The following is a 22,941-nucleotide window of genomic DNA, read 5'->3' on the forward strand; positions in this document are numbered from 1 at the left end:
CACTGGAGATCTGCCCACTCATTTTGTTTGCAGATGTGTCTGGTATCTTTCGTGAGAAAATCTGTTTGAAAAGACTGAAAATTGCATTTTAACCACATTGATTATTTATATGGATATTTCATGGATTTAAAGGGAGAATAATTCCCTTTAGCATAGTGCAGATCGTCATATTGTCTTGTCACTACTGAGCTTCCTGTAGAGAAATGATCAATGCATAAGACGGTGTTTTGAAAATGGGAAATGAGCAGAATCCGCAGACTCTCTAATGTGCCTCTGATCGGGGATTCACATTCGGCGTGTCAGGCGGCCTGGGCCGGGCAGCCGGTTGCCGTGGGCGACCAGCAGATCAGTGATGTGGCGGTGATGCCTCTAATGAAGCTGACACAGCACAGCCTCCCGACTCGCGGGCCCCTGAGGGCCTCTTGCTCTGCATGTAGAGCCACAAACACTCCCACCCCCCTCACCTACTCTTCATTTCAGCCAAATGTGCTTCTGATTTGATAGTGCCTCAAATGGATTGCTGCATCATTTATTCTCTTGTATATGTTGGGTTTGTAGTAGCTAAATAAGGTCATAATATACAAACAAAGCCTCGCTCTCCTTGCCCTTTTCAGAATCTCTGTCTCTCTCAGCCTGATAAATGTCTCTTGTGTTGTTTTCCAGAAGCTGCCCAGCTGAGGTGAAGGGGAGGGCAGAAGATCCTAGTTCAGCTTGAGTGTGGATGACCTGCCCCCAGAAACAGGACCATGATCTGAAAAGCGTGCTGTACACAGAGCCCCGTTCTTCCTTTCTTCCTTCTCCCTCTTTTTTTGTTTTTGTTTTTTTCTATCTTGCTGGTGAAAGCCTCCCTGCCTGGGTCCTTCAAACAGGGTCAGTGTGCACAGCGAGGGCAAACTGAAAGCGAATAGAGATTCAAAGAGGAGGAAAAGTAACAGCAGCCATCCGTGACCTCACATCTTGTCACTTTCCCCTGATCCTCCCACTGCAACACCAGAACCATGGGGAGGAAAAAGATCCAGATTCAGAGGATCACTGACGAACGCAACAAACAGGTTAGAACAAATGACCTGAACTGTCATGATATGGAAAGAAACTCCTGTTAAACTTTCCTGTTTCAGAAACCAAAATTAAAGAACTAAAGTTTTCAACAAAGTTAATATAAGTAGCTGGATAATTATAAATAGCTGGATTTGTGGATCAGTCCTGTGGTATTTGAAAATGAATCCTGTATTGACCCTGTTTCATGTGCATGCATAAGGAAATCCCAAACGCCCTTGTAGTGAAGAATATGATAAATGTCATGCAGTGTTAGGTAATCAAGATTTAATATTGAGTTTTATTTAATTTTTTCAGGAGCTTAATTTCATAAAAACTGGCATAATTATTGTAAGGAACTTGTAATATAAAATGAACACATTAAATAGCTTGTTTGCAAATGTGGTCCATTGCTATAGACATTATGTTGTTCATATAAGAAATGAATTGCACAGCTTATACATTATGATGTACATTTATAATAAAGCTGGACCTTGCAGTTGTTAAAATGGGGTAAGTATCTCTGCACAGACAACACTAGATGACTTTGATATGTCGCCGAGTGGGTTTCTTCTGCTGATAGCACCACTGTACCACAAGGCAGTTGTATTTGACCCATCTGGAGTGATCGTGGGACAGTTTGTGTCATTACTTTATCTTCTTCGGTCTCAGTTTCCACTTGCTTGAGAAACTTGCAGCAGAAAACACAGGCAGCACACAGTCCAGACATTGTTGTTAACTTTGTTAATGCACTCATTAGCTATGCTGTAGCTAAATGGTTACACTGAAGGCTAAAGACAAAATTAACAACCACACACATATTTGTTTAATTTCTGAGCTAAACTTCACGATCCAGTCGGGAGTGTTAAATGACCCATATATAGCCAGTAGATGCAGGCTTTCACTGAGCTGATTTCTCTGTATAGCTCTCATCTGTCCTGCTCAGATCTAAGAAAGAAATGATCATTTTCACTTTTCCAGCACTGAATTCCATTGTGGTGACAGAATACTTTAGCTCAGGCAATAAGAAATTCCCACAGGGATCCTTTCCGTTTTTCATATGTCCCATGTAGCATGAACAACATAGTTGCAGCTCTCTCAAGAGTGCCACAACAGAACAGTATAATAGCATTGTGTTTTATGAGGCTCATATGTGTCGGGGGGTTTCTCTGACACCTCCCCTTCCTACAGTGGAAAAAGGCAAGAAAAAAAAAGTATGATATTTCCCCAAAAAACAGACTCGGTCCCTCTGGTTACATCAGTGGCATTGTCAGAGAGGATGAAAGGGTAAATGATCCATCTAAAATGAGTCAACTGGTAAATGGGCTTCGCTCCATTGAGCAGATTGAGTAATGGATTTGACGTGCCCACCTTCAAAAACAGAGAGAGAAGAAAAACAAGATGGAGACAGGCGTAGGGAGAGAAACAAGGTGCCTGACTGAATAAGACCCGAGCAGTGTAAAAGCGAGGTGGCCGTAGGGTTTGGAAAATCATCCTCAGTTTTCTTCTCATCAATCTTAGCAGGTTGCATTTCGATAAAGAAGAGGAAGCAGTGCCTGCAGGGGGTCGGTGAAGTATGATGACTTGTTATTCATCAGTACACAATTGGACATAAAGGAGGAATGGGTTGTAGCTGTTTCTGCTCGAGCAGCCAGTGTTTGTGTCAGGTGTTGAACAGTTTATCAATAAGGTGATGAACTCTGTGGTAATACATGATCATAATGTCACAATCCCAAATTAATCATTGACTGCGATCAAGCGATTTCCCCGCAGAAAATGATTTCTTAATCACTTTGTCAAACCAGTCAGCGTGATGACATTCTGATGCTCCTATCGAACCGAAGCTGTAGTGAGCATTTACATTTCACCTTCTCCCCCCCCCCTTTTTTTTTCTTGTTTATCTGATGTTCTCAGTGAGAGCAGTTGACACAGTAAAGCAGGATTCAGTTGTTCTCTCAATGACATTTAGTGTTTGATATGGAACAGACTATGAAATAAGTGGTTTTTAGATGCTTTCTCTGTGTTGCTTCAGCTAATGAACAGTGCAGCTTCTGAAAGGAAATCAAATGAATTTTGGAGTACATGCAGCCCGTCACCCTCCTACATGTTGATTCAGAGATGCTGCCATAAGCTCTGCAAAATAAACAGCGTTCAGAGTGTGGGCCCCGGCTGGAAACATGACAACATCTCAAATACCACATTTCTTACAAAGACAAAGACGCATGAAAAAGAACAGGACTGGCATGTTGGAATGCTTTGATTTATTTGTTTATTTCTTTTTATGGAAGAGTGTTTGTCACATCAAAGATAACACAGAAAGAGTTGACTTTTCATTAACACTGTGACCCATTTTAGCAAGAAGATGTAAGAAGAAGAAAGATTCGCTGCCAGAAATCAAAGAATCCTGAATCGCTAATCAGATTTATGTTAAGCAACAGCTGTAGTGCATAGTGCAATGCAAGAATTACATTCATCATCGGCTTGTTTTGGAAATTAAATTTCAAGGAACAAGAAAACTCACTTAAAACTATTACTCCAGGGATGCTAGTATAAACTATCCGCTTAAGATTTATCTTTTTGTTTTGCTAACACTGACCCCAAAGTTAGAGATGATATTTTGATTCTGATTTTGCATCAGATTTTGGGGCAGTTGCTCTCCAGTACACTGCTTCTCCATCTGTTTTTCTTTGTTAAGTCTAATGAGTATTGTAGTCGTGCATTTAGCGTCACTATTATTAGTCCATCATACCAAACTGATTGGAGAAAACGTGATTTCACAGACGTCTCTATGATGTGTAGTTTTAAATATTAAGAAACCCTTGTGCCTCAACTCCCATTGCAAAGCATTTTCTGATCATTCAGATTAGAAACTGTTAAATAAAACATGCATGTGCAGTAAGCAAATGGGACTTTATCAGTTTATGGTTAATTCAGATGATCAGCTATTAGACACATCAAAGCACTTCTTTACATTTATGCAAATATTTATTGATTTTAACATTTAAACCAGCTCCTGATACAGATTTAGCATATTGTAATGAGTATTTCTGTATTGTCGCTGACTCTAAAAGTAAACTAATTTAAGCTTGTCGTGCCATTAATTTTTTGGGGGTTTTTTAACATCGCTGTTGAATTAATTGTAGGCCTGTAGATCAATTATTGGGGCAATTTCATGCAAAATGTTCCAGTGGGAATTCACATACCCATCTGTAGAAAAAAAAATAGATATGAGTCAGGTGTAAACTAATCCTCAGCGGCACCCCCAGCCAACGTTACAGCTTTGATGCATACGTTCATAATTCAGCTAAAATCTGAACATGAACTTTTCCAAGCTAAAGATTGTTCTACAAAGTTGAGCATTTGCTTTTTGCTTCCATCTAGCAAAACATACAATTCTAAGCCATGTTTCTGAATCTGCATGATCTTTTACACATGAAAAAATCTCATGTGCAGTACTTTTTTATGAGCCTTGAAGCAGCTTTCAATAAATGTTTTAAAATATCTGTGAATGGAAAAAGGTAATTGTGCAGAATTTTTTCTTTCACTGCTAAATAAGTTGAATTTCAGCATTTCAGCTGATCTAAATTTTTTTCAAGTGTAGCCCATTGTTGAAGAATAATCAGTCTCCTAACTGAAGTAGTTGTAGTTAATACAAATTTACTGAGAGTCCACAGGATTAACATTTTAGAACAGATAACTTTTAGTAGTTGTTGGAATATAGTCATGCATAAAGAAGTATTTAAAAGTCTAACGATTTATGAAGCATTAAGCATCAATCTGTTGTGTGGTGTCCGCAGCGATGTGGACATTGTATCGGCCTGCTCTCTTGAAGTGAGAAGTGATTGTGAAAGCAAAGCTGTTGATCTCCATTCCTACCCACACCTGTGGCCACAAGCTGTGGGTAGTGACCGAAAAAATGAGATACAAGTAGTGGAAATGAGCTTCCTCGGAAGGGTGTCTGGGCAGAGCTGCTGCTCCTCCATATTAAAAGGAGCCAGATGAGGTGGTTTGGGCATCGGACTAGGAAGCCTCTTAAGGCATCTGTGAGGTGGGATTTTTTTGAGCATGTCCTTCTGGCCGAAGACCCCAGGGTATACCCAAAACATGCTTGGGTAGCTTGGAACACTTAGTGCTCCCCTCAAAAAGAGCTAGAAGAGGCTGCAAGAGAAAGAAGCTAACTGCAAGTTGACCCGAGCACTATCAAGAGCAATCTCGATACCATTTGAATTATTCTCCATAGTTTCTTATCTTGCATATAAATGGATCCAATGCCACTCTCTTAGACTGCAATTTGTAGCTCTCATCCTGTTCTGTAGTTCATCGTGAACTGTAGTCCAACGTGCAGAAAAACCCCTGTGCTGAGATAACCCACGTTGGAAAGCAGATCAAGATTCAAGTTTGCACATGCACTGTAACTCTAAACTTCTAGGCATTATTCAACAGAATAGCACATGAGAAAACAAATCTCTAACACACTAATATTAGACACTTGATGTTTTGTTTTTTGTTTTTTTACCTGTCAGCTATTGCACCGATTTGCACCGATGGCACACATAGTTGTCTGGTGAATTCATAGCAGAGGGATACTGTGTGTACTGTATCCTGCACACTCAACCCAGGCGGCGTTCTGGCCTAAATCAGTATTTCCAGTAGTAAAAACTCTCTCTGAAGTGGACTATCTCCTGCGGTGTGCTGTGGAAAAGCAGAGCTTTGACAAATGGTCCAGCATCATTCTCCCAACATTTTCCAGAATTCATATGTGAAAAAAAATGAAGGACAATACAGTGTAGTGATACCATAGGACAAGAGAGACTCTGGAGAAGCAGCTGATTATTTTGCTCATTTGTTTGTTTGTAGCACAGTTCTTGGCAATTAAAATATTACTAGAGGAGCACCTTAATTAAAAGTGAAGAGGATATTGTAATGGCAATTTACAGTTCAATTCTGTCTCTCTTTTACACACAACAAATGCAATTCCAGTAGATACAGTTTTATTTACAATAACTTTTGAATCGCTTAACATTTTAAAATAAAAATAGCATATCATTGTTCTGTAGATCCTTGAAAGCTCGTACCTGTACTGATTAGTATAGTGAGACCCGGTGTATTTATTTATTTATTAATTTATTTTTTCCTCAACTGTTCAAACTGTATGTGTGAGCGAGACTGTAAGCTAGCAAATGAAAGAGAGGGTTTTGGCTACAGGAAACAGCAAGAGGAGGTTGTGGTTGTCAGTGGTGGTTTCCTCATCCATCTGCCACACAACCACAACCTCGCCAAGACACATGCACGCACACGCACTCAAATGAAACCACTCGCCCCCTTTCTTTCTTACTCTTCTCACTGAGGATGTCTTATTCTTCAGTTGCCATTGGTTACCTGGCAATTCAGCTCTTAATGTCAATTACCTCCAGCTTGTTTATCCTTTGTGGTAAACAGCAAGATTGAAGCTCAGACCAAAAGTCACTACCCCACTGCTTACTTTTTTCTAAAAAAAGAAAGACGGACAGAGGTTTTGTTTGGGATGTGGGACTGATTTTGTTTGCTTTAAGCACTGGTGGATGACCTTATAATTTTTTTTAGGGAGCAGTTGTTGTTTGCAGTGGCTTCTCTCTACATCACCAGTCTTGTCATCCCGCACAACTGTAATTTCCTCCCTTACCAACATCGCCACATAATTTATCTGCTCATTCTGTGTGTGTGTGTCTGTGTGTGTGAGACAGAGAGAGAGAAAGAGAGGAAGAGGAGTGGAGAGATATGTAGATAGGCAGAGAGATAAAGATGGGGAGGGGGTGTGGGGGGGTGAGATGATGGTAGCAGTGTGTGATGAGGTGGGAAATGGGGGGCGGAGGGGAGGAGAGGAGTCGGTTGCCCATGGATACGACCCCGATATAATTTGATTTGTGGCAGCAGGAAGCAATGAGTGAGCGAGTGCGAAGGGAGGGAGGAAGGGAGGATGTGGAAAAAGCAAGAGAGAGAGAAGAGAGGAAGAGAAAACGAGGGCGAGAAAATAAGAGAGGAGAAGGAGGGATGAGGGAGGCTTAAACATGTCGGGTGCAGAAAGGAGCAAGAGATGGAAGAGATGAAGTGATTGTAGGAGAGAACGATGCACAGATTGAAGGTCTCACTTGCTGCTTTTCCTGCTTTCATCCTCAGTGTCTCTATCTTATCTCTACCACTCTATTTGTTCTCTCTTTCTTTCTGTATTCAATTCATTTCAATTATAGTTTCAGTTCAGAACTCAGCTGCCAGCGGAGCAGCCTTCTGCCACAGAAATGTGGCCTCAGTCGATGCAGGTAAACCCTAGAGGCAGTATCAGAATATCATTAATACGTTTATTTGGCGACAGATATATTATAATGCATTGTAATTACCATAAATGGACAAAAAAAGCTCAACACTCTCATTCTTAAACATAAAACCAGAAGATGGTTATTCCATTAGGGTTGCAGTTTTGCTCTTAAAAGCCTAGTAAATGCGATTAAATTTTGATGAAGACTTTTTTAAAGGTCTTGAATATCTGTAAAAAATTGCAGTGAAATCAGTGCAACGTTTGTAAAAACACTTCACTTAATATTAAAAATGTCAGAAATATTCTTGATTTTTTTTTTCCAATTTAAAAGCAAAAAAAGTAAACCAATCAGTCCATTACTGAAATTAATGTAAAATAGCTAAAAATCTTCAAGGTCAAACATGTGACTCCCTCTCCCTCAGTAAACGTCACCAATCTCCAGATGTACAGAACAAAAAGCTTTCTTAGAATGAGAATCAAAGATTTAAAGGGACTTTAGGACTTAAGGTTACGTAAGAAAGTGCAGTAAACTGCAGGAAACTTGTAAGCATGCTGCACTTCAGGTCACAGCCACAATCATTGATGTCACAGCAGGTTTTTGGCTTGCACGTCTGATGGAAAATGTGTTGATGTCATTCGTGGGTGTGGCCTGAAGTGCAGCATGCTTGAAATCTTTCTGCCTCTTCAACACCATCTGTGTACACATTGACTTTTATTTCCATTTCTCCCATATCAAATGCTCGATATTGTAGCAGTACCTGAAGCTTTTTCTTCTTTTTCTTCTGCTAATCTTCTTCTCCTTGCATGTGTTTGTGTTTGTGCAATCCTGTGTGTTTAATCCAAACAAAGCCAAATCTCTCTGGATTGTAAATACCAGTTGGTTATAGCGGGGAAGCGCTTCTAAAGCCAACCGGCAGACAACAAGGGACCCTGTGCTTTAGCAACACTCCCAGTTCTGTTCAGCTTGTTCACAACTGTGCGTGTGTGTGTGTGTGTGTGTGTGTGTGTGTGTGTGTGTGTGTGTGTGTGCGCGCATAAGGGAAAGGGAGAAATAACGTGTGAGAGAAGGAAAGTGCAGAAAAGAGAGCGGGAGAGAGTGTGTGACATAGAAAGAGAGCATGGAAAAGAGCATATCATAGTGTGAAAGTGACACAGAGCGAGTGTGACGGGAGAGAAAGGAGTGTACGGACTGAAGTGAAAGTCTGTGCACAAAATACAATCTGAGTACTTGAAAGAGCATGTTTAGACATTCTGTCTAGGAGTCTTTTTTTTCCTAAAAATATCTCTATCTTGTATGTTTAATACACAGTGCTTCCATGCAGTCAGTCTTGCTTTGTCTCAGATACCCAAACCATACGCTTCAGAGCACGATTTGTGCCGTCATTAGAGTCTGGAAGTGCAAAAAGCTCAAATTACACTTTCAGTTTAACTGAGAATAAGCTGGTTTGAATGGCTCTGGTCCAAAATGATATTAAGTCAGGTCTTGAGGGGGGAAAGCTCAACATTTGCGTAAATGTGCTTTTTTACTTTCCTGCCAAGATTGAGAGTCACAGTGAGGTCAGATAATTTACTGTAAAGCTGCAAGTTGTCAGTTTTACTCTTTGGTTTTTCATCAGATAAAACAGGATATAACATGACAATTAGAGAGCTTTAGGGGAGCTTTGACAGATGCTAGCTGTCGCTTATTCTACAGTCATATTTAGTATCAGTTTTACTCTCAGCATTTGACAGATTTCCCAGTGTGTTCCTTTCAGTTTCATCATGCCTTGTGTCTTATTTGCAGATTATAGGTTTTTTAAATTCTGGTGAACAGATTTTTTTATTTATATCTATATGTTTTTATTCAAACACATTCAAAATGTGTTGTATTTCAAGCTGAAATAACAAAATCCATTTCACTTGCTTCATTTCTTTTATTTATTATTTGTAAAAAAAAAAATGCTGAGTAGAACTTGTGTGCACCGCCTGCATCCTTTTCAAAATATTGGCTTTAGTTTAGGTTTAGTATCCAGTTTGTCTTAGCGTTAGTATGCGATTTGGGTTGAATGAAAGAAATATGGTTATCAGCATGTATTTTTCTTTCTTTTTTTCTGTAAATGGTTGCGACCTGTACATTTTGACATTTTAATTTCGTAAGTGAACATTACTCTAAACAGACCCTGAAGAAAATTTTCCTCTCGTGAAAATTGAAATAGATCTTTCACTAAAAATCTATAATCTGTGGCTTGTTGCCAGATCCACACTCTAGCTCCGTGGCCCACATCATCATTCAGGACCAAGAGACTCCATGAAAACCTTCTTGCCTTAGAACAAGAAATAAAATGTCAGAATATGTAGATAATGCCCTTGTTTTCATTTCAGTTTAACTTCATTAATAGAGTGTCGTTTATAATGTTATAAAATTACAATTGTTTTAGGGAACTATGAATAATTTTACTAAGATTGTGTTAGAGCTCTCTCAGCTCAGTTTTCGTTTTTGTCATCAGGTGACGTTCACCAAGAGGAAGTTTGGTTTGATGAAGAAGGCCTACGAGCTGAGCGTCCTGTGCGACTGCGAGATCGCTCTCATCATCTTTAACCACTCCAACAAGCTGTTCCAGTATGCCAGCACTGACATGGACAAGGTCTTGCTGAAGTACACCGAGTACAACGAGCCACACGAGAGCCGGACTAACGCTGACATTATCGAGGTAAAGCGTGGAGACGGGAGGGAGGGCAGTGGGTCAAACAGCAGGAAACAACTGCGTCTTTAACACCTCAAAATCTTTTTAACATCCTTAAAAGGTCCACTTTCCATTTGATTACCTTTATTTTAATTAATTAATACATTTATTTATTTTAGCAGATGCTAGGCTTAAAGTAATCTTGACCTAGATACACTTCCTGAACAAACCGTGTTGCCTTCTGTTGCAATAAGGCTTTGAGTATCATAGTTTATTGTACATCAAGTCATTAAAAGGGGAAGCTGGACATTTTCAGATGTGTATTGATTAACTTTCTTCCCAAGAATAAGATTAGAGATTGATATCACTGTCATGCCTGTTTACTTGTAGGCAGGTTAGAGGCAGAGGGTGATTAAGGTAGCTTAGCTTAAAAAAAAATCTGCTGATGTGATATATTACATCATGTTTAATCTATAAAGAAGCCAAAGTCACACTAACCTTCAGTGTTTGTAGCAATCTAACCTTCTTCTAAATTGTTATGCATTATAAATTAGGCTTTAAGAAACTGAAGTGGTTAAACACTGCATTTTTAGAGGTGTCATTACATTTTTTTTAAAAAACTTTTTATAACCCACTGTTCTTTCCTGAAATCCCTTGTTACTGAAAAGTAACTATATATTTTAGTATTTCTTTACTATTGCCCAGTTCAGAATTGTGGAGTCCAGTCAGTCCCAGTGCTGTTTATGGTTGGATTCTGGCTCGGTTCCTTTGAGCTTAATGGGAGTAGAGAGATAGGAACAGCTGGGCCTCCCCATCTTATCCCCCGCCCCCCTTAACACTCTGGCTTTGGTCGTATTGTTACCTGGAGACCTCTCTGACAACAACAACAAAACACCAACAAGCCAAAGGACAACGCCTAGAACCAGTTGGAAACCACTTCAGCATAAAATGCCCACCAGTTAGAGGAAGAAACTTCTGAGAAAAAAAATCTTTGTTCATTTACATATTTACTAGAAGAGAGGTCAACGGGTTAGGTCAGCAGAGAAATTGTGAGGGCAGTCCGTCAGTTCCATTTTTATGTTTTTGTAATAGGAATCCATTTGCTTCCTAACGTCTTTCCTCCCTGTGGGAAAAGGCTTCGCTGGAGCTTGTCAGGCGAACATGGAACATATTCACATGCCTTGCTGACCCTTTTATACATAAGGACCCTCTTATGAATTCAACACGAGATGGTTAGGTATGATTCAGCGAGCCGTGTGCACTGCAGTACAGCACTTACGCTTCATATGGAGCGTTGACTTAAAGCTGGATCTTGCCTGGCTTTGAGGTTTTTTTTCTCACTGAATATTGCTGCAGGAGTTCACGATCAGTCAACCACGAACATTGTCAACATGCAGTCACCGCCATGGCTTTACTGTCATGTTGAATGCTCGGGCTAAATCGTATTTCAAACAACGCACAGCAAAACAGCAAGGTTTGAAAAAATGAGATGGCTAGCTCATGAATGGATTTAGGCCATTATTAGTTGGGCACTAGCATTACCTGATCTGTGTCAGCAGCAATTTCCCAATCTGAATTTTTTGTCAAATTGCCCTTATGATTTTGGAATAAAACCTTGTGTTGGCAATGGCCTGAGAACAACAACATAATAGAGTGGGAGTGATTCCCTCTTTTATCAACTGCTTCTAAATTGCAGAACGTAGTCCTATAAAATTGAGATTGATGCTACAGCAATAAATATTATTCGAACCTTTTGTTCTCCACTAGTTTTTGATTCACTACATTTATGAAGTAAGCGATACCAACCTGTGTCCCTGGAGTGATGAACTTTGACAGCAAATGATGAGTTTTATTTCCCTTTTTCAGGCTATTTCAAATACGTTATTGGAAGAAACCCACAGGCTGCAAACATTGTTTGATTCGATTTATGAAGCGCTCAGAAGCTCATCTGACCTCTAACTGCTGCTTTAAGGCGTAATTCTTTTTCAAGTTCTCTCAAACTGTCCACAAACACCTAAATCAATGGCTAGCTACAGTTATGTGCTAAAGGTGTTTTTGAATGGAGAGCGCTATTTTCCATTGTAGGAACCTACCTGAAGGACTCATTGATTGAATTCAGGTCCTGGATCACAAAAGTCCCAGCTCTGGGTTTGCATCTGAGTATTCTCTGGCTGTGAGATTAAATCCTCTTTCCAACAGTTTTCCTGAGGAATTTCTGATTATAAAAAGCTTTTCAGACCAGAACTGTTGGGAAACCATTTTCCTTGAATACAAGAGAGGGTCATACTTGAAGCTTGAATTACTTCATATATAGCAGAAAGTAAATTCCACATTCAACTAGATCTGATTTCCATCTGTTTTTCTGTTGATGGGATCATTTGGTTCTCATCAGAAATGGCCAAAATAGCACTCTAAAATCACACATGGACAAAAAGGAATTTGCCAGCCTAGCTACATTAAGCCTAAAGAAAATGCAATGAATAACAGATTTATCTAATTTATTTCACAAAGGGGACTTTGTCTGAACATACTCCTAAACTTCCTGAGTTTTGGGATTTGTCATTATTGGTTATTATTTGGTTGTGTAGAGGCATGAAATCTTTGGGGCCTGAGCAGAATGCTCCTAAGGGGAATTTCATCCAATAAGGGCTTGCATTCAGTAATTGCTGAAATCTCAGTGAAAGTGTTGGTGAAGCAGTTTTGTGTTTGAGTGGGCTGAAGGTAAGACTGAGAGTTTGAGGCCATAATTTTCCCTTCACCTTTCTGTCTGTCAGTTTCTCTCTTCCTTCTACCCTTCCTGGCTTCACTTCCTCGTAATCTCCTGATTCACTCGGTCACGACAGTTTTTCCCTTCTTTCTTGTCCTTCTCTTTCTGTCTGTCTCAGAGTGTCAGCAGTAAAGCCTTTCTGTAGGCTGTATCTTCAGCTGCAGATGGCTCTTAAGTGTGTGTGTGTGTGTGTCGTGGCTGGGCGTTGGGCTGCTCCGGGCCACATCAGCTCAAGCTCCACTGGCTCTGTTTGTGTGCGTACATGTGTTTGTGTTTTCGAGTGTGCCACTCTGTCTCATTCTGTCTCTTTTTGTGTGTTCATTAGTGTGTGTGTGTGTGTGTGTGTATCTATGTTTGAGTGTGTATGTGTGCATGCATAAGTCCACCTCTTTCTGTTTGCACGCTCTGCAGTGGCCCATGAGAACGCCTCATACAATATTCAGGCTTGGTGAGCCTCTTGGTTGTGTCAGCTTCTGTGTGTGTGTTTGTGTGTGTGTGTGTCCTACATGGGAGCTTCCTGCCTATACCGGACTTTATACTGCCTGCCACCCATTCTCTTAATAAGTCAGGAGGCATTAAGCAACATTCGCAAGCATTTGTCCTCAACTGTCCCCTTCCACAGATGTACTGCATTAAACACCACCTTGTTGGGCAGGTATCAGTGTCGTTTGCCCCTGACATTTTCCATGAATTCTTGCTATTTCACATTACCAGTAGAGTAGCATGAGTCATTTCAGTATTAAAAATAAAACCCTCAGAACCTTTTTCAGAATACGTTATATAGTGTACTGCTAATAGCTGCACAAAATAGCAATTAAGTAAAACTGCAGCTTATTTAAATGTGTCTTTGTCACTTTTTGTATGGGAAACCTAAATCTCCAAGGTAATGAGTAAATACAACCATTGCATAAACGTAGTGGAGGGAAATGTGTAATATTTAGCTCCAAAACAGGTTGTTGAAAAGCAGAACCATTGACAGCTGTTAAGGAGCTGATATTCTGCATTAGCTGGAAATTGGAAAACATTTGGCTGACAAAACATTTGAAAAAAAAAAGATGATGCAACACAGTGGTAAACATGCCCCTGGTCCTACGTTTTTAAAGCATTTTTGCTGGCATAAAATTCAAAATGAACATCACTGACAATAGCATTTCTCAGTTTAGTTTAGTTTTTACTTTTTTAAATCACTTACAGGCTTTTAATCATTTGCAAATCATTGAATTTTGTTTCACACAGTGTAATCACCTTTTTGGAAGCAGAGTTATTGTAAACATTTGTCTGTAACGAACAGTGTATTTGTTGGGGACTTGTTGGCAGATAAATACACGCTGGGTGCTCAAGTTAGGAATGTCCATGTAGAATTTGGTCAAAAGAAAGTACTCAACAGTGTCTGTGTTTGTGGCAATGAAAGGAAAAGTTCCCCAGTACAAATGTGTGGTTTGCTGAAAGTTTTTGGATAAACAATGGAGCTTTGTGACACAGCGAAATAAGATAGATCTGGCTTTGGATGCCCTCAAAGTACTTGTTACTAGAATAAATATAGTGTTGGTTGTCGACTGTAACAAAAATAAAGAAGATCATCACATGTATCCTTTTAATAACTCAGTTTTGACTAAGATTTCATTAGATATTTTCTTGGCAAGTTATAAGGGACAAGAGCCCAATGTCTTTACTTCTCTGAAGGGCTCTTACTGTGAAACACTAGCAGGAATTATTTAGTTTTATTAAATAATTGCTGTAAAGAAATGCAGAAAATTTGCAAAGTAAAAATGACCTAAATCTGTTAACATGTTCTTGTCCAAAAGAGAACCGCCGTTTAAACAGCTTGAACAGACTTGTGAATATTGTAAAATACTTTTTATCTCCATGTGCAATAAATGATAATTATCATTTTGTACATTTTGTACATTTAAATGCCGCAACTGTGACTGGACGTGCGTTACAGAAATGCTAGACATAGAGGGTGAGGGGCTTTCAGTGGCGCCCTGTACAGTCGAACAGTCAGTGTGACAAGATTGGCGAATTATACAATAATTATTAAAGATTATCTGCACTGGCACATGGTGTAACATCGCTGGTCAAGGACAGAGCTGAGACATACCGAGTGACGGAGCGCGAGAGTGAGGGAGAGGGAGAAGAGAGAGGGGATAATTGGATAGTCTCAAAATGTGCCCATTTGCTGCTCTGCCTCTGCAAGTGCTTTTGAGTATAAATTATGAAGTGTGGATATAATCACGCAGGCACACGCAAAGTGATACGTGCACGTGCGTACACAGTCTATGCTTCGTGTATGTTGCTCTGTCTATGCTGTACATGCATGCACCTCTGGGCCTAAATGCCTAGATGCACTTAAGTTCATATTGAGGTGTGTATATGGGTGTGGGTGTGTGGACTCTATTCATCACACAGTTAGACATTCCTTCACTTCAGTGCAAGCTTGAGAGGCTGTGCATATGCACACACAGCCTCTCTCTGAGATGCACGTGCTGCTTGAAAGTGTGTGTGGGCAGCCTGCCTCTCCTGTCAGAATGTGTTAATCCGCTTGACTACAGATCCCAATCAGGGCAAAGAAGGGAAGTGAGCGAGAGACAGAGGGAACACAAGCGAGCGCAATGCTAAAAGAGTGGGGATGAATAGCTGAGGAGAGAAAGCAAGATGGGCGGAGAAGGGGGATGCCCTTTTTCCTTTAAGCGGCTCAGGGAAGACAGATCTCACCAAGAGCTTCAATGCTCGTGCTTAAGGACTTTGGGCACCGCCCTGATCCTCCTGGGCTGCAGCCAGGGGAGACTCACATATTGCGAAACATTACTTGTCAGTATTTTCCTACTAAGCAACAGATTGAGTTTGTTGCTACAATAGCCCATAGCGCTTCAAACAAATAGTATACAACCCCAGATTACCCCACTTAGTGCACAGTGAGAAATTCACCCCTCTGCAGAGTTGCATGCCCACTTCTCCTCTGACGTCCTCTCGCAGAAAGCTGATGCCTGTGTTGTCCCGTAGATGCTCCTCATATAATCCTTCTTTGCTGTCTGAACTCTGTGGTCCTCCTGCTAAGACCTGCCATGCCCAAGGTCCTAATCTGGAGTAGAAGGGGTCATAGGAAGGTTTATTGGTGCTTACATTAGTGGTCACCACTCTTACTGGGATTTGTTTCTTCCAAGTTTCTGAATCACAAAACTTGTGTGAAAGGCCCAAAGCTCAACCATAATTAGGATTTTTGGATTTATTTATTTGTTTTACGTTACAAGTAGAATTGTAATGTGTTCTCCCTTTTAAATTAGATTTTTTTGGGGGTTTGTGACCTGATACATTCACACAACTTGATTTGAAACCAAGATATAAACTTGTCTTATGTTTAGTCATTGCCTCAAAATTATTCAAATTTATTTCTTATTATTACTTCACTGTTTTTTGCAGTTGAACTTCAAGGTTAAGGAATGCAATACAATGCCTTCAGTTATGGTCAGTATTATACCACACATTCACAGCATTGTGTTCAGAACAGAGATCCTGACCTTATGAAATAATTAACAGCCCTGTGCTGAAAAGGGGCCAAGATTTCATTAAAACAATATTAAGTACTGGAAGTCCTTGATTATAAAATATGTGACTCACTCCCAGAATGAGGCGTGTTATGGAGATTCTGAATGAGGAACACGTACTCCTAGAGGGCAGAAAAATAGGCTTCGAAATATTTTGTTTAGTTGTCATTAGTGTAGGCGGTCATATATCAATAAGACTGATTGGCTTACAGGTCATCTGTAGTTGACGTAGGGCATCATGCATGATCAGCTTCCTCTGATACATAGCAAACCATCCAGAGGCCTCTTGAGGGCTAAGTGAGAGAAGTCCATTATTTTCATGGACAAATAATTCCAGTGAGAGCTGGAGGGGTAATGGCTGTTTATGCAGTGATGGTTTTTAATAAACTAAATGGTTAGAAATTAAAGGAAGTCTACAAGTCATAAACTAAACTTTGTCCAAATGTTTAAATGATTATTCCAACCTAACTTCCTGAATTTTATACTTTAATTAGAAAAAAACCCACTTACTTAGACCATCACAATGCATAACATATAGTTGAGTTTTCATTTACATTTTCATGTTAAATGCGCTTTTGACCCTGAAATTAATGCATAATTAATACTTCACACAGGGGAGCACTAGGAACAGGAAGCATAATTAATCTAACTACAAAAGTGACAGAGAGCAGGACGAGGAAATGCATTTACGTTCTTTTCTGTTTTATTTTATTTTATTTATTGATTTTCTGTTTTAACAAGGCGTTCAAAAAAATACATTCTGAACCCGCACGATAGCGAGTGTGTGGTTTTTCTTTTTTTTTTTTTTTTTTTTTTGGTTTTGTTTTTTTTTTTTTTTTTGTGGGCAGCGAGGACATGACTTCCTCACGTCTCACGGCTTGGCAGGTTACTGACATGAGAAAAAACAAGTGCTGATCTATAATACAACATCTGAGGAGCCTGGCAGCCACTGCTGTGCTGAGACTGTGGATACGATGCCCCAAATGACTGACTGTAGGGGGCTGCATGCGTGAGAGAGGGAGAGACTTTCTTCTGCATTTCTGTATTTGACAAGCCACAATGGGAGGTGACATTACAGTTTGCTTTGCACTTACCAGGCCTAGACAGCAGGGACTCTGCCTGCTACCTAAGTACTTTTGGGACCATATAACCTGCACCGTCATAGTCCAAAAGAAAGCCTAACAATAAACAGCACATACTGTACCGGGCAAATAAAAGTGTTAGACAGTGAGATTAGAAAACTATAATAATCAGTTAAAGGAAAGATTTTTACATGTCTCTGTTAATATTCTGTTTATCCTTCATGATCATGTTTGTCACTAAAACATCCCTTCCTAATATCAAATCAAATCAAATCACTTTTATTGTCACATCACATGTGCAGGCACACTGGCACAGCACATGCGAGTGAAATTCTTGTGTGCGAGCCCCACAAGCAACAGAGATGTGCAAACACAACAACACAAACGAGCAAAATACAAGAATGGCCAACCTGAAACTAATAAATATATGTACAATATATAATAGTGTATGCATTTCTGGATGTGTATACTAAATATTTTCCTGTGTGTGTGTGTGTGTGTGTGTACACATTTTTACAAATTAAATAGTAAAAAAAATAAAATAATAATAATAATAATAAAATATATAAAATATACAGAGTTGAATATGTGCAAAACAAGTGGCATTTATATACAGTGTGGAGTGCATAATGTTGAAATATACTTCTGTTAGAAGTGATGAAGAACAAAATCCAGTCTTTGGTTCCTGAATAGATTTCAAAATTCATCCAGTCAAGTGGCCACCTTCCTTTTACATAGATTTTGATTCTGTGCTGACCTGCAGCGCAGCAACACTAAGTCAAAGTGGGGAATTTGGTACTCGTATGTAAAGTAAATGCCTCTTTAGAAGTCAGTTGTATTTTTATCTGTCTTATTTGCCTTCATAGCACTGAAATCGTTTTGTAATTCTCAGATAAATTTTTCTAATGAGGAGTGATCAGTGGCCTTATGAACACCAGACAATAGTTTGGTGACTCACATCCTTTAACTTTAGTTAAAGTACAGTACAAATCAGTGATTAGTCCGACCCTCCTTTGTTCTTAAAGCAGTTGTGATTGTTCCAGTTGTTTTGGAGGACTGGCCAAAGTTTCTGTGGATTACAGCTGATTCCAGGTTAACTTGATGATGTTGAGATTAGGTTTGTGTAGAGGTTACGCTATCAGTTGCAAGACTCTTTGTTCTTCTTGATAACAAAGATAGGTTTCATGGTCTTTTTGCCATGTTGAACAATTACTTTATCATAGATAAGAATTTAAACATCTAAAGTGGCTAAACAGGAAAACTGTGCAAGCGGTGCTGTTCGGCAGTTTCATATCTGGGCCTTCCCACCTCCCAAAGTGTCCTTGGGCAAGTCACAGAGCCCAGAGTTGCTTTCAGAGGCAGTGTGTGTATCTGTTAAACTTATACATGGCTAGATATGGTGACACCCAAACACACATGTATGTTTTAGGTAAAGGTCTGTTTTTCTGGCACCTTCCAAATGAATGTGACGATAAAGCTGATAGAGGCAAAAGTGAGAAAAATAAAAGGAAATGCAAAAAAACAGGAAGGGAACCTGATACACTCAAAGTATTATTGCCACTGTTATCAAACGTCAAATACTGACACTATGCATGCAGTCGTACAGTGACTTTCACTCACGACTTAGACACATAGAGGCTTCAAACACATTTTCAGAGTAAGGGATAAAAGGTTGGAGCAGGAAAGAGAGAGGAAAAGGGAAGGAAATTATGATGGGAAAAGCTCTGGGAACAAGAGACAGGGCAAAAGAGGAATGGAAAAGAAACTGAAACAGAGGAGAGAATGAAGGTTGATGAGAGGAAATGAGCGACTGGGGAGTATTGCGTATGGAGACATTTCAAGGAAGCAATGGCGAGAGATGTTAAGGGTGGAAAAACACAGAAGGACAAGTGCGAGAGTTTGCACTTGCACTGTGAGCGAGCGAGAGCTACGTTAAAGGTGGTGGGCTGAGAGATGAGAGGCCGAGAGAAAGACAAAAAGAGACAGGACAAAGCAGCAGCAGCGTTTCATGGAGAGCTGGAAACAGAGGGCGGGCGGACAGGCGGGTGGGCGAACGAGCGAGCCAGAGGGGAACGAAGAGAGTGAGGTGGGGGCGGGGCTTGCGAGCAGTCATAGCCAGTTAGAGGCTGGCGTGGTGCTCTGCAGGGTGAATCTTACCCTGGCAACACAATAGAGCGAGAGAGCGAGAGGGAAAGTGGGAGAGAGGGAGACAGCGGACAGGTGAACAGATGGCTGACTGAGAGACAAGCTGATCAGTGCACAACAGAGGGGTGTGTGTGAGTGTGAGCGAAAGAGAGAATGTGAATGTAATGCAATGTAACACAAAATGTTCAGTCTGAGAGAGAGTGGGAAAACAAACAAAGAAAGTGAGAGAGAGTGAGAGAGGGGGAAAGATGCCCATGTTTACACTGTAATGTTCACAAAATATCAGTGGAGTTTACATGAGAGAAAGACAGAGAGGCAAGCCTGTGATGTCCAAAAAATATCAAGTGTGTGTGAAAGCAAGTAGAGACAGTGTGAGAAGGAAGCCTACTGTACGTCTGTTTGCATCCATATGTCAGTGTGTCCATTAGGATTGTTGCTTTTTATATGAATTTGAAAGTGTCAGATGGAGAGGAAACAAAGGAATATTTGACCAGTGGTAATCCGTTCAGATTTTTGATTTATGGGTCGGGCGTTTTGTACTTCAGTGGAACTGAAATGCAGTGTCATTCTGACCTTATTCCATGGCCTGCTTCTTTGGCAGAAAATAGAGTAAGCTAGCAATCTCAGTGGATAATTACGGCCTCAAATTAGGAAAAGCAATAAGCAGAAGCATTTAGACTTCAGTACTACGTGCTGAAGAAGTTACAGATGAAGGTAAGTTTGTATGCCAACTAACTGGTGAATCTATTGCCACGATGGCATAAAGACAATGAAAATGAATGAACACTGTCCTTATTGGAAGCATTAGTGGAAGCATTGTAAGAAATGTTTTTATTGTCCTTTGGGGGAAATGATGTTTGTGTCAGAGTTAATAACACATGGCGCCTTAATAGCATATGCATGATAGCTGCATCTTTATGACAAATAATGCCAGATTTAATCAAGTACAGAAATTCAAATGAATCACACTTAAAATGGGACGATTTTAAGAAGATCGAGGGCATTTAGGGAATTTTGTCCAAACCCCAAAGACAGTTGCATGTTTGGTCTTATTGTCATTATTTTTGTTCTTATTATTTAAAAAAAAAAAAAAGTATATGATCACCAAATCCATTTGTATTTTGGCCCTGTTCATCATATCAACTCTAATGAGGACTGATATTTGACGACGTTTTGGTCGCAGATCTATGAAAGTAGGATCAAGTTTTAATTGAACTAAAGCTTAAATTGAAGGAGATTAATTTTTTGGTTGGTGTAACCATCTACCTTTTAAATTAGGCTTAGGAAATGCAAAACTGGAACTTTGTCTCTCCTCACAAGTATCAAAGTACAAATGTGTGTCACTACATGTGAACAGTGCACCAACATTGCTCCAGTGTCATCACAGTTTTGTTTGCAGGCTCTTTATCTCTTTGTGTCCTGACAGTCAGGGCAGGAGGTCCACGCTTCTATCACGTCCTCCACACAGCCCTCTGTCACATGCCGTCATTGTCAAGTTGAAAGTTGTTCTATTTTTATTTATTTTATGTAGTTCTTTTATTCTCTCAATTTTTAGGTCAGTGCGCACACACATCTGCCTCAGCAGAGTGTGTTTTCTATGAACTGTGCACAACAAAGCGCATGGTGGCTGCTCCTGTGTGTGAAATTTACATTAAGCTGCAGATCAGAGCACTTACTTGTTCTGGTGAGAGTTAACAGCTGAATCAGGAGACTGTCTCCATGTTGGAACAAATCTTTCTAATAACCCGTTTCTGTGGGTAGATAAAAAAGCAGCTTTGACACTGCGATAATAATAATGGCTTTGGTTTTTAATGAGATTCATATCAAAGAGCAGTATTGTTATTAACACTGAAAGTCTTTTTACCCTTACATCCAAATGGCATCATTACCCTCTTGCCCTCACCTGTTTTTAGGATTTCAGGCTAATACATCAAAAATGAAAAGAATCTCTGTCTCTTCCTCCTCGGGGTTTAGTCTGGAGCTCTCGATACAACGACTTCCCGCCAGCTTCACTTTAGAGGCTGAATTGCATGCAGTTGAATCATTCTCACTTAACAATGATTGTGTGCTGTGCACTCATGTAACACATGGTTAGGTTTTAATCAGACCGCCACTAGACTATAGTCGCACCTGACACGGCAAGTGCTTGTTAATTAAAGAAAGTAAAGGGTGCATGAGATATTGAATATAATATCTGTTGGGTGATACATGTAACAGTGCCCTGCATTATATGTTGTGTGTAATTGAATGTCAAAAGATGCCAGTGGTTTTATTTGTTTTACATACTGAACTACAAATTAGGTAGACTACATGTTTTTGTTCAACCCCCAAATTACACTTACATATGAAAAAGGACTGTTTCACAATACTGTGGAAAAACTATGCCCAACCCTATGATTCAGTAGCTTGTAGAGCCATTCCTAACAGCAGTAACTTGAAGTAATCACTTTCCGTGTGACTATGATTCTCTCACATCGTTGTGGAGGAATTCTGGCCCACTCTTCTTTCCAGTGTTCCTTGGGTTCATTCAGGTACGAAGGCATTTGTTTATTCACACCTTTCAATGAGGTTCCATCACAGCATTTCAGTGAGCTTGAGGTCTGGTTTTACTGCACCATCGAGACACCAGATTTGCTGGTGTACTTGGAATCATTGTTCTGTTGCATGACCCAGTTCTAGCTGTTTAATCATAGTCGACTCAATCACTGAAAAATGCCCTGGTCCCATATCTGCAGAACAAGCCAGAATCATCACTGTTAGTATTTGCTCTGTGTTCATATGCTGTGTTTGGTTTTCTACAAATGTGGTGCAATTTGGCCAAACATCTCCACACCTAAGTAGTTTTCTCCCAGCAGCCCTTCAAAACCAACCATAATCATTCAGTGTCTTTGTAATTGTAAAGTCGTGACTTTGGCCTGTAGACTCTGAGATGTAGCTCTTGTTGTTCTCTGTGCTTTCCACGGTCTCACTTTGGGGGGAATTCGCTGGGATGCTCACATCTGTATGCCTGCTTTTATAGAGGTGCTCACACTTGCTGATGATCATCTAATCAAGCACATATGATTAGCAGCACCTTAATCTCATAATACCAATGGAAGCAATAAGAGCTTACTTAGTTTTTCACTTTTTTCACATGACTGCACATTACAGTTAATACTAGAAACTAGATTTACGAGCTTTTAAAGAAATTCTTTTCCTGTGATTGCTTGTTCATTAAACAGCCACTTTCCTATGACTTAATGATGCTTCTTTTTTGTAAGACACTGAAGGTCATTTGATAATTCTTGAAATCAGTTGATTTCTACAGAGTGCTGCTTAAAATATAGTGCTTCGCAGACAGATGCCCCCTCCCCTCCCCTCCTTTTTCTTTTTTTTTTTTTTTTTTTTTATTCAATAAAAAAATGTTTTGGAT

The 22,941-nt window shown here is 39.9% G+C and overlaps 1 protein-coding gene across 10 annotated transcripts in view; it reads left to right on the forward strand.

The window, feature by feature from the left end:
- mef2d (myocyte enhancer factor 2d) overlaps positions 1–22,941 on the forward strand; it is a 104,780-nt gene that overhangs the window by 39,075 nt on the left and 42,764 nt on the right. For 8 of the 10 annotated variants that reach the window (XR_014279599.1, XM_082551144.1, XM_082551151.1 and 5 more), the window contains exons 2-3: positions 664–1,052; positions 9,814–10,017. Coding sequence is in view for 9 of the 10 variants with exons in the window: in XM_082551144.1 (XP_082407270.1) it covers positions 999–1,052; positions 9,814–10,017 (258 nt within the window). In the remaining variant the exon portion in view is untranslated. The remainder of the gene's footprint in view (positions 1–663; positions 1,053–9,813; positions 10,018–22,941) is intronic. The other 2 variants (XM_082551146.1, XM_082551148.1) reach the window with 1 other exon arrangement.

Source organism: Aulonocara stuartgranti (genome assembly GCF_965226115.1).
Source record: "Aulonocara stuartgranti genome assembly, chromosome: 11".
NCBI classification, from domain to species: Eukaryota; Metazoa; Chordata; class Actinopteri; order Cichliformes; family Cichlidae; genus Aulonocara; species Aulonocara stuartgranti.